Genomic DNA, 13,471 nt, shown 5'->3' with positions numbered 1-13,471 from the left:
GATTAGAGAAATGTACATTAAAAAAAATGTGGAGATACCACCTCACACCTATCATATTTGCTTGCCTGACATAAAAGAGAAATGATAAATGCTCAAGGAAATATGGAAAAATTGGTACACTATTACACCTTTGTTAAAGTTGTGAACTGGTCCAAGCATTCTGGAGAACAATTTGTAACTATGCTCAAAAGTTTAGAAAAGTGTATACCCTTTGACCTAGAACTGCTTCCACTAGATCTGTATCTCAAACATATTAAAGGCAAGAGGAAAGGACCTATGTGAATAAAAATATATTTATAGTAGTACTTTTCTGGTAGCAAAGGACTGAATATAAAGGGAAATGTGCATTAATTGTGAAATGTCTAAACAAATTATGTTATATGAATGTGATGGAATCCTGTTGTGCTGTATTAAATGATAAATAATATGCTTTCAGATAAATTCTTAGACTTCTATGAACTTATGTTACATGAAATAAGATGAACTAGGAGAACAATGTACACAGTAATAGTAACATGATCCAATACAGTTCCAAAGTGCCCAAGATGAAAATTTCTAACTGCCAGAGGGAGAGAACTGCAGAATTCTGAGTGCAGATTGAAGCAAAAAAAAATTTGCTTTAATGTCTTTATTTGTTTGTGGGTTTTATTAAATGTGACTAATCTGGAAATATGTTTTGTATGACTTCATATGTATAATCCATTTCAAATATATTGTCTTCTCAAAGAAGGGTGAAAGTTTAAGAGGGAGAGAATTTGAAATCATTTTTAAAAATTGTTAATATTTTTATAAGTAATTGGAAAATATTTAACAAATTAAAATATTTTTAAACTATCACAGAAAAAATAAAATGTGCTAAACATGCTAGGCATTTTGTCAATAGGAAGGGAAAGCAATTTTTGAAGAATTGGGGAACAGAATGGGGAAGGAAAAGTAGCAATTAAAGTAACAAAAAATTCATACTGATTTCTGTAAGCATATTTGAAGAAAGGCAAGACAAAATTTATCTTGAAAGTTTTTATGAATAAACATTTTGTAGTTTGTAGAGAAAAGATTAGAGGAATCAAAAATGAATCCTATTTCTAACAATAATGATATTACCATTTGATTTTCTCATTTTTAAGGTGACCACTTGGGACTGGACACGAGCAGAAAAAACATTTTCAGTTTATGAGATTATGTTTAAAATCTTCAAGGTATGAAAAATAAATGTAAGAGTTCTTTTTTTTTGTTAGTAGTATGTATATGTATTAAACACCAAGATTAAGCCCTTTTATAGGTAGCATAAGTAGAACAAAAAAAATGAACTTGGCCTTGAGAGAATTGGCTACTGTTTATACATTCCAATCTCTATATTTTACTATTAATGGGTCAGAATAACATTTTGGGGGGACGGGATGAGCATGGGGTTAAGTGACTTGCCTACTTGCTCACCGTTAGTAAGTATCAATTGTCTGAGGCTGGTTTTGAAATCAGGTACTCCTAACTCCAGGGCCAGTACTCTTATCCACTGGCCATCTCGCTGCCTCAAGAACAGTATTTATTGAAGTATTTATCGTAGAGTTAATTTGCAAATATATTCTGTAAAGAACCATGAGCCATTAAATAGCCAGTTTTATTGATGGTGGAATGGGGAGAAACTAGAGGCAGAGAGATCATTTGGAAGCCACTAGAGAGGGGTTGAAGACTGAACTACTGTGTTAACTGTTTGAGTGGAGAGGAGATGTATACAAGAGATGCTGTGAAGGTAGACTTTTTTGAAGCAGAAAAAAAAATGTATAAAAATGAATAGAAGCAAACTGAATGTTCTAAGTATGTCCAAATTCTTCATTTTCCAACCAGTTATGCATACATGCATTTTACAATCTCTAGTAATGCATGTTGAATATGTACAATAGAATATAATCTCTTTGAGGACATGGATTGTTTCATTTTTAGTTTGTATCATTAGTAACGAATAGTGTGGTATGCATAGTAGACCTGCAAAAGAATTGATTAACAAAACTGCTTCTTCCTGGTTTAGTCAAGGACCTTTAAGTAACAGTCCAAACTAACAAGACTGTAATTTTTGAAACAATTTAAAATAGAGAAACCAATCATCAGGAATTTACAAGATGCTGAAAAATATGAATTATTTTATAAATTAATAAATATTTCCTCTAATTCTACCAAAATATATATGCTGTATTCTTCACATTTCTTTAGCATTTTAATGTAGTTTCCTCATAACAACTATGTAATATGCATAGCAAGTATTATTATCTCATTTTACAGGTAAGCAAAGTGAATATCAGAAGGTTACATGAATTGCCCATGATCATACAATTAAGAAATGTAAAAGTAGGAATTAGAATGCGACCCTTTCCCTTACTAACTCAGTCCACTTTTTGCAACATTAAAACAGTTCTGTATTTCATTCTAAGATAAATGACCTTTGTCTCTAACAAAGAAATTTTGAACAAACTATTTACTGCAGTTTTAACTCCTTATATTCAGAAAATAGATTATTTGAATAAGCAAAAACTAAATGGTCCAAAATTGTTGAAAATCAAACTTGCTATAATCCATTTCAAAGGTGGGCTAAGGGTAAAAAAAATCTCAGAGTTCAAAGGGAACTAAATGTTTTGACAAATATTAAACAAAGTGTTCTTGACCTGCTTTGAAAAAATCAAATAGATAAATAAGCCATTTGAAAGCACTATAATTTTTTTAGAAATGTTTTCTCTAACATAATATGAAAATTAACTTTGATACACATATAATTACAACATTAATAGCTATCATTTATTTAGTAACTTAAAATTTGCAAAACCCCATTCCCCCTATCACTTGTGAATTTGTTCTTCCTTTTATCCTCATTTTAGAGATGGAAAAAACTACAGTTGAGCTAGGTTAACTGATTTGTCCAGGATAAAATAGTTGGCAAGTATTTGATATAGGTTTCAACTCTGGTCTTCCTGATTCCAGTCTAGCACTCCACCATTTACACCACTTAACTACTTCAAAAATGTAATAAGTGTTGTAGAACTTATGACATATGATGAAGTTACTGGTTTCCATAAAACTTTTTATGAAGGATACTGAACTCATTATGAAGTCCCACATTAATTTGTTATCTAAATAATAAGTTAAAAAACTAAATCCAAATGTTTTCCATTATATGTTGAATATATGAACTATTTTACCCATAAGGGTAAATATTACAAATAATTTGAAGTTCTCTTATTTTTTAAAATGAATGAAATTGTCCATCTTAAAGGTTTTTAATTCATTTCACAAATTTATAACTTTTCAACCATTTTTCCTCTGATGAAAACTAAGAGAAATCAGTTATTTTTTTTTGTTGTTTGCTTTAGTTTGTTCACTCACCTTGTTATATTGTCATCTTGGTTCAGAGATATGACATGTATGGTCTGATATCTCTGTTTCTGAAAATGACAATAAAAATGATTTGCCTATCCATTTCAATGATAAAAAGATGGATGTCTCCTCCTGGATATTTGAAGCATTCCTTCATTAAGCATTATGTGACATAAATATTTTCATACTTCTATGACTTTGCTTTGAAACTATTTATGTTTTCAGACTTGAAGTAATAAATTCTATAAGTTTAATGCTCAGCATCTAAAGTAATGTTTGCTTTCATCAGCTTTAAAATCAGTTCTTTTTTATCTGCAAAATTTTTCCTAACTTTGTCTAGTGTTCTATAATTTATTGAATGAATCTGTACTCAGATTTCCAAACTATACATGACTTTAATTATATCCTTTCACAGTTGTTACCTGTTCAAATTAAAAATTCCCATCTTTTTAGGTCATCTTTGCATGCTCAGTGCCCATTACCTCAACCATGCTTATTGCCTCCCTTTGGACTTCTTTCACCTCTATTATATCTATTTTAAGGAGTGATAATCACAATGGAACTTCATCTGATATCTAACACTTGGAATGAACATATAGTTTTACAAAAGATTAGAAAAGGGTGTTGCAAATATGTTTTCTAATTCTGGATAATGACTAAAACAGGGTTGTTTTTTTTTTTGTTTGAGGTTATAACAGTAAAAATTAAATAGTAAATTAAACCAGTAAAAATTAAACAGTAAATTTAATTCCTGCTAAGAATGGCTCAGCATGACTCTTCAAACCCTTCACAGTATCATAAATGATCATCTTAAAGTTTGTTATTCCATAAATGTAGTTTGGATTTTTCTCCTCTATAAATTCATTTCCATTCGTATATCTATGAAAAATTTCATCTGCAAGCTTTGTTTTTGCTTTTTTTGTCAGTCCATATCATTTTATAAGCTTTTATTGCTTTTTGACCTTGTCAGTATTTCATATTACTTTACAGTAACTTTGGATTTCAATATAGATGTAGGATATTAACATCAGTATCTTATTTATTCAAATACAAATAAATATACTCCAAATGAGAATTTTAGTGTTTAGATTTTTTCATTCAAAGTAGTCCATTCTCTCCTCCCTCTGGTTTCCTAACTACAAGTCAGTTTCTTATTCTTTATAAAGTAACTTCTGTACTCAGTCAAATGATGTATCAACTTTTTTTTTGACAGTTTTCCACATTTAATTATAAAAGCTAAAAATGAACATATAGCTAAAGTGAGAGGTTAGCTTTTCAATAATAATTTTTATTTGAGCAAAAGAAAACTGCTGTTTTTACATGATGTTTCTTTTTAATTTCATATTTTTTCACTGTATACACATCTGTTTTCTCAAGAAAAACAAAACCCATGTAACAATGATAGCTGACCCTTTTTGATTCTTCAAAAAGTACATGTGAATAGAGATGTGATATATGTAGATCTACAAAAAAAGACTTTTTTTCTTTTTTAAACTTGAATTTTCAAAAGATGTTAGGAATTCCTCTCAAGAAATTAGTCATTAGTAGCATTCATTTAGATCCTTCAAGAATGCCCTTTATGGACTTATTTCATTATCTTTCAGGAATTAGTTGATGATACTTTCATTTTTTCCTTAAAACTATATAGTATTTAATTCTGGGACTATTTGCATTGAGAATTGCTTATACTATTGAACACATGAAGCAAAGAAAAATTAGGCATTTATCATTCATTGACACTAGATATTCTACCCTTTGTCTCAAAGTATTTATCCAAAATAATCAAAGTAGGCAATAGGATTTTTTAGAGTATTTTAGTGGTTGGTTCTCTAAAGATATTTATGTACCTCTGACAGCTTGAAATTTTTACTACTGAAATGAATGTATACTTATCACTGTGGATATTCAATTAACAGGCCAACAAGGAGGCACTGAGGATAGTGTGCTGGACCTGGGAAAAGAAGACCTGAGTTCAAATATGGCCTGAGATATTTGCTAACTTTGTGATCCTGGGAAGTAACTTAACTCTATTTTCCCCAGTTTCCTCATCTGTAAAATGAGTTAGAGAAGGGAATGGCAAACCACTCCAGCATCTTTGTCAATAAACTCAAAGAGTGGTCACAATGAATAGGACATGACTGAAATTGCAGAGCGCCAACAAATTCACTTTATAGTTTCAACCCAGTAGTATTCTTGTGCTTTGTAAGTAACATCTATTTCATCCCAAGATGTGTGATTTCATTGATCTGTGGCTACTTCTAACAATGAAGGTCTAGAATTTAGGACAAAAATTTATCTCATAGCTGCTTTGACACAGAGGTTCAGAGGCTTGCTGAGGGTCATATAGTTAGTATTGTTGAGAGAAAGGAATCGAACTCATGTCTACGTGACTACAAGGCTAGCCCTTCCATGTTATGATACTACCCATTAACTTTACATAGTTTGTAAAAAGTCTTTGAAGTTTAGATCTTCACCAAAAATCTAAGAATTCAACTTCCCAGACTCATGCTAGTGTTTGCATTTAATTACTCATAATAAAGTCTTATCTAATAGTACTATTATTCTATTATATATTTCATCATTTGAGTATTGTTAAAAATTTCCTCTTAGTTCAGTCTATTTTTTAGTTTTTTTTTCTTCCTCTCCAGACCATGAGAAGTAACTGGCCCATCTTTAGCTTAATTTAAAGCAGTTTAGCTATTTTTGTGTGTGTTTTACTTTTTGTAACTGGCATGCCTAAATGTAATGTAAAAATACATTTAGATCTAGTAAATTTTAAAATGAAATTTCAAATTTTATTTTTTATTTTATTTAATATTTCATTTTCCCAATTTATATAAAAACAATTTTAACATTCTTTTTTTTCAAAATTTGAAATCAAAATTCTTTCCCTCTATTCACACTAATCATATTCAGAAGGCAAACAATTAATTCTACATGGTTTATCCATGTGTAGACATTCAAAAGACATTTTCCTGTAACTCAAAAATATTTTCTCCCCCTTCCAGAAAATGAAAAGAAAATAATCTTTGATCTGCATTCAGGCTTTCCCAATTTTTTTCTCTGGAGTTGAACAGCATTTTTCATCATAAGTCTTACAGAATGGTCTTGGATCATTGTTTGAATCATTGTATTGGTGAGAATATCTAAGTTAATTGTTAGTAGATCATCATACAATATTGTTATTAGTATGTACAATATTCTCTTGTGTTCCCATTTCACTTTGCTTGTGTCTTCCCATGACTTTCTGAGAACATCCTGCACATCATTTCTGATAACACAATAGTATTCCATCACAATCATTTGTAGTTCCCCAATAGATGGACATCCCTTCAACATCTATTGCTCTGCCACCAATAAAAGAACTGCTACAAATACTTTTGGACATATAGATCCTATTTTCTTTATGTTTCCTTTTTTTATCTCTTTACAATACAGACCTAGTAGTGGTAGTAGCTATTGCTTAATCAAAGGGGATATATGCTTTTATAGTCTCTTAGTCATAGTTCCAAATTGCTCTTCAGAATGGCTGAATCAGTATACAACCAATATATATGTATAACCAATATTACCTCAGTGTTTTAATTTTTTTTCTAAGTCCTTCCACCAATTGTCATTTTCATTTTCTATCATATTAACCAATCTGATAGGTGTGGGGGTAGTAGCTCAGAGTTGTTTTAATTTGATTTTCTTTCATCAATAATAATTTAGAGCATTTTATTTAACTATAGACAGCTTTGATTACTATGTCTAGAAAAGGTCTGTTTATACCCTTTGTCCATTTATTAATTGAGAAATGATTTTTTATTTTTATAAATTTGTGTCAGGGGTGGCTAGGTGGCACAGTGAATAGAGCACCGGCCTTGGAGTCAGTAGTACCTGGGTTCAAATCTGACCTCAGACACTTAATTACCTAGCTGTGTGGCCTTGGGCAAGTCACTTAACCCCATTGTCTTGAAAAAAATCTAAATAAATCTAAATAAAATAAATTTATGTCAGTTTTCTTAGGTTTATGAAATGAAGGCTTTATCAGAAAAATGATTTTTTTATAATAATGGTTACCAACTGTGGATTTCCTTCCAGCCTATTTTCCACATGTTTTTCCTACTGTTGCTCTGCTTTTGTCCTTTCCATTCATAAAAAGTATTTTTATTTGGACTTTTACCTCCCCTAAACTGCCCTCTGTTCTATCAGTTACTTCTCTTATTCCCTTTCCTTACAATTTTTCTATATGATAAGATAATTTTCTAAACCCAATTGGGTGTATACCATTCTCTTTTTTCAGCTAATTCTGCTGAGCAAAATTCATGTACTACCCTCCCTGCTTCCCCAATTTTCCACTTCTCTGTAAAATATCTTTCAGCCCTCTTTTAAGTCAGATAATTTATGCCTCTCTACGTCTCCCTTTGACTGTTTCCCAGTTGATTCTTCTTTTTCATTCCTTATTTTTATTTTTTTAAATAAACATATCATTACATTTAATTCCCACTTCTGATTTCTTTCTCCATCTACTCCATTTAACTGCCCTAATAATGAAAAAAATTAGGAATTTAAATATTTTCCCATGTAGGAATATAAACAGTTTAAACCTATTGTATTCCCTTATGATTTCTCTTTTCTGTTTAAATTTTTTATGCTAATTTTGTTCTTTCATTTCAAAGTCAGGTTTTTCTATTCAGCTCTGGTCTTTTCCTCTGGAATGCTCAAAAGTCCTCTATTTTGTTGATATCTACTTTTTACTCCAGCATATTATACTTCATCCTACTGCAAAAGTGATTCTTGGTGATAATCCTCATTCTTTTGCCCTTCAAAGTTTCATCTTCCAAACTCTCTGAACTTTATATGTACAAATAGCTTAATCTTATATAATTCTGTCTGTGGTTACATGTCGTTTGAATTTATTGTTTTCTGACTACTTACAATATTTTCTTCTTGATGAGGGAGCTCTGTAATTTGACTATAATATTCCTGTTCTCTTTCAGTGGTGACCAGTAGATTTTAAAAAAATTATTTTACTCTCTGGTTCAGGAATATCAGGGCAGTTTTTCCCTGATAAATTCATGGAAAATGATGTCCAGGTTCTAATCCTAGTCATGATTTTCAAGTATTTCAATCATTTTTAAGTCAATTATTTTTCAAAGAGATATTATATCTTTTCTTCTTTTTTATTTTCTTGTTTTCTGATGTCTCATAAAATTATTAACTTCCACTTGCTCTATTCTCACTGTTAAGGAATTATTTTCTTCAGTGTGTTTTTGTACCTCCTTTTTCCATTTAGGCAATTCTATTTTTTAAGGAGTTCTTATCTTCAGTAAATTTTTATATACCTTTTTCCATTTGACCAATTCTGCTTTTTAAGTCATTCTTCTTTTCATTGAATTTTTGTACCCTTTTTACTATTTGACCTATTCTATTTTAAAAGGTGTTATATTCTTCAATATATTTTGTTCCTCCTTTAACAAACAGTTGCCTTTTTATATGATTTTCTTCCATCAATCTCATTTCACTTTCAAATTTTTCCTCTACCTTTCTTAACTGATTTTTAAAATCCTTTTTGAGTTCTTCCATGCCTTAAAACCAATTCATATTTTTCTTTGAGGCTTTGGATGAAGGAATTTTTACTTTATCTTCTTCCGAGTTTGTGTTTTGATCTTTGTCACCGTATTAACTTTATAGGGTTGGATTTTTTTCTGTTATTTCTTTTTTCTGTATTTATATTTCTGTATTTTTTTCAGCTTTAAAAAAAAAAAAAACTTTTAATCAGTGGACTGCACACTAACTCAGATTTTAGACTTTATTTTGTGCAATTATTTTAATAAGTAACTCTGGGAAATGGAAAATTTTTTGGCTTGTAAAATGGGATCTGATCTAGGGAGAGGTGTGTTTACTACTCTTCTATATTTTGTTCAGGTTTTTGAGTAACCACAGGCCCTCTTTTCAGCACTGGCACTATGATCAGACTCCATGCTTACCAGTAATGGAAAGCTCTAATGTGCTAGTGTTCCTCTTGAACTGGAACTAAGACCCAGAACTAGGACCCATATCCAAGTATAAGCAATGTAACAGAATTCTGCCAAAGTGAGAATAAGTAGACCCCTACAAAGCTCCTTTTGATCCATTATCTGATCCTCTTGCTCTCAGTGGATAGTCTGAAAACTAACATTGCTGTCATTGATACAGTAGCCAAGAACCCTGGTTTGCTGTACCCCCATTTTCACTGGCAAGACCTATACTAGTCTGTACTTCTCTCTCACCTTGATGCAACTGATGTTTCCTGCCAAATTTCTAAGTTGTCTTACGCAGGAAAATTGTTTCTTTCCTTTTTTATGGGTTCTGCCACTCTATAATTTTTTGAGTCATTATTTAAAGCTATTTGGAGGGGTTTGGAATAGAGTTCACGCAAGTCCCTCACTTTACTCTGACATCTTGACTCCATCTCATGATATATACCTTTCGATGGCCTTCATTTCAAAATAGGATTATTTATTTTATCTCTTTTCTTTGGGTTCATACAAACAACTATTTTATTGCAACATGTTTTGTCTGTACCAGAAACAAAGTTACTATAAATAAAATGAAATTAAAAAGTTACTACAATGAAACATGAACCTAATAAATCCATAAATTATCCTTGTCACTTCCTCTAATGTGTTCCTTTTACACCCTTTTGGGGATTTTTCTCAGATATTCAGAGATATTGTATTCAAATCAGATATCCTATCCAACTGTAGTGGTACAGAATCTACGAATAGGTAGAAAACTAAACTACTAAGTAAAATGCCCCAATTACTTGGGATTTAATAGCTGGCTTTAAAAACATAAATATAGGGTTCTATTAAATTATATTATGTTCATAATGAATTAAGTATTTCTTCAGTACCATCTTCAGGATGGTTTTGCCTCTCCCTTCATTGCCACTTTCTTTGTGTAACTTCCAAATGATTACATAGACCAAACATTTTTATAATTAATGAATAAATTTATTTCTATACTCAATGACAAATCATCAATTTTATTCTTTCCCTTCATTCTACTTTAATATGGATATTTATAAGTATATATGATAAAAATATTTCAAATATCTTAATTCATTCTCATAACAACTCTGGGAGTTTTGTCTCTTATTATTTTATAATTGAGGAAACTAAAGCTGAGGGAGGTGATTATGTAAGAATTTCATATCTGGTAAGTGTTTGAGCTTCATTCTGAATTCAGGTCTTCTTGTCCCTAGGACCAGTATCCTATCCATTGTACCATCCAGCTGTCAAAGAAAACAATTGTGTTTTAATTAGTACTGAGAACCCCTCAGTAAAAAAAGTTGCTTATATTAATGTAGATTGACTCCTCTCCTATTTGTAGTATTGAAGTTGCTATCTTAGAGTTTGAGGAATTAAATGACTTCTGTATGGATAAAAAAAAAACAGTACGTTATCAGAGGCAAGACTGGAACCTGTGGCTTCTTGGTTTAAATGTGAGATAACTACACAATATACTATATTATCTCTCTGTTTTAATTTGATATTTATTTACCTACTTGCTGAAAGCTCAATCTATGAGGCTGATGTCTTTTCATGAATTCAGTTAAAATAAATGGATTCTAATTTGCATGGTTTTACAATGCATAATGACATCTAGATTAATTCTATATTATTTTTCAATCACTCTTAATTCTGGACAAATTTACTTCTTCCTACTCCCTCTGATGAACATTGAATTTCTTAACTCCTTGGGTTTTTTTTTTGGGGGGGGGCATTACGGCAATGGGTTTAAGTGACTTGCCCAAGGTCACACAGCTAGATAATTATTAAGTATCTGAGGCCTAATTTAAACTCAGGTCCTCCTGACTCCAGGGTTGGTACTCTATCCACTGTGCTACCTAACTGCCCCTTATCCTCTTGCTTTTGAAAAGATTCCCCATGCTACACTGTTCTCTCTGTCTTCTCACCTCAACCTCCTGAAATTCATAGCTACCTTCAATGTAGTACCTTTTCCAAGATACTTTTCCTCATCACATTCTCACTCCAGTTGTTAGCACTCCCAATCCCAAATTGTTTGAAATTTACTTTGTATATATTTTATATTTACTCATCCAAATATTTACAACATCCTAAACATGTTTCTTCTCTCCATTAAAATGCAAGTTCCTCAAGGGCTGGGATTATTTTCAATTTAGTCTTTGTTTTCCCATTACTTGATGCAGTGTCTGGTACATAGTCATTGCGGAGTCACGTAGTACGTAGTCACTTCATAATTTCATCAATCCAATATTTTTGTTTTTCTTTTTTTCTAACATTTTCTGAATTGTCAGACTTTCTAACATCCATAAAGAGCTGGAATAAATTTATAATGGTACAAGCGAACATCTGTTGTATTGGAGCTTTCATCACATATGCCACAAGACAGTCTTTTGAACAAGATCCAGATATTTAAAGAAAGAATTAATTGAATTCTTTTGGAAATGGCTTGTAGTTGTTTGGATGTCTTTGTGACTATGGAAGAGGCTTCATTTCTGTGGAAGATATTTTTGGAATGAGATGAATTAATTTCAATTCACATCAGATGGGTGTGGCATTCAACTCGATTTGATATAATATTCACCATAAAAAGAAGCATAGCAAGTGTCTCAAAAAACTGAATTATAATTATTATTCCCCCTAAAATGGTATTGTTGTTGTTGTATGTGTGTATGAGCTCCCACATGCAACAGTGTATAAGATTTTTTTTAATTGACATATTTGAAGGGTCTTTATCTAATGAGGAGACTGTGACTGAGATAAAAATAGAGCCCCCATCTGTTTACTCCCAGGGCAGTACTCTATCTGCTACCCTCCATTATGAAACCTTTTTTTGTAGACTAGTAATTTTCTCCATCATTAGCACTTCCTACACTTTCTTGATCCATCTGTTAAATCTGCATGCCAGTGAAAGAAAGAATAGACCATTCCATAGTAATATTTTTTAAAAATAAAAATGTCATAAATGAAATTTTCTTTTCTAGTGATTGCTATAATAACAACAATTTATGGGCTTTTAATCAAAATAAAAAAATCTCACAGAATACACATATCTATGGAATAGACAAGTTTAAACACCAATGACAACAGCAAAACCTTAGGTTAAGTGATGAAACATTAAGCAATTAATCCAACATTATATTTTAAAGAAAATGCTTCAAGAGAATTTAGATTGTTTCAAATATTCCAAAGTATTAAAACATTACCAAAGTAGGAAAGAATTAAAGTAGAAAAGGATTTTTAAAGATTTTCTTAAGGATGCTGCCTAGACCACGAATTATTGGTAAAAATTTCCATTCTGAGCTTTCTTCTCATTCTCAGAAAAAAAAAAAAAACTAAATCAAGTTCAGACTATGGAATTGTAAGGGCAGTAGAATTTGAGCCTAACCATGGTGACGGATTATTGCCCTCCATTTTTTTCTATCACTGCCTGTCCTCATAAGAGCAACCCTACATCTCCTTCTTGTAGATGGACACCAAATCCTCAGCTATTGTAATAGGAGTCTTTGAAAGTAGCAGTTCCAAAACTGCAGGATACATGGAGCTAAAGTTCAAGGAAGAGACAAAGGGAGAAAAAAATCAAATATTTAATTCTATGATTCTAAATTATATTTGACTTTTGAATTATAGATTTAGGTTATAAACATTTTATAACATTTTATAAAATCTGTTAGGTTTGTTATTGATATGGTCAATTATACTGATAATTTTCCTAATATTGAACCAACTCTGTCTGCATTACTGTTATAAAACACTCTTTGTTTTTATTTTTGCAAGGCAATGGGGTTAAGTGGCTAACCCAAGGTCATACAGCTAGGTAATTATTAAGTGTCTGAGGCCAGATTTGAACTCAGGGACTCCTGACTCCAGGACTGGTGCTCTATCCACTGTGCTAACTAGCTGCCCCTTATAAATCATTCTTGATCATTGACTATTATCCTAGTGATAACTTGCTGTAATCACTTTGCTAATATCTTATTTAAAATATTTGCATTCATATGCATTATAGAAATTTGTGCATAATTTTATTTCTTTTTTTTTGACTCTTTCGAGTTAGGTATCATCACCATATAGTGTGATAGAAGGAATTTGGTAGA

At 31.3% G+C, this 13,471-nt stretch overlaps 1 protein-coding gene across 1 annotated transcript in view; it reads left to right on the top strand.

The window, feature by feature from the left end:
- The window catches only part of SNTG1 (syntrophin gamma 1), a 536,013-nt gene that overhangs the window by 391,944 nt on the left and 130,598 nt on the right, over window positions 1–13,471 (top strand). The window contains exon 13 of the mRNA XM_074202064.1: window positions 1,125–1,196. Within this exon, the coding sequence (XP_074058165.1) occupies window positions 1,125–1,196 (72 nt within the window). The remainder of the gene's footprint in view (window positions 1–1,124; window positions 1,197–13,471) is intronic.

Source organism: Macrotis lagotis, chromosome X (assembly GCF_037893015.1).
Source record: "Macrotis lagotis isolate mMagLag1 chromosome X, bilby.v1.9.chrom.fasta, whole genome shotgun sequence".
In the NCBI taxonomy this organism is placed as follows: domain Eukaryota; kingdom Metazoa; phylum Chordata; class Mammalia; order Peramelemorphia; family Peramelidae; genus Macrotis; species Macrotis lagotis.
Note: the sequence above shows the minus strand (reverse complement) of the source record. Positions and strands in the feature narration are given on the sequence as shown.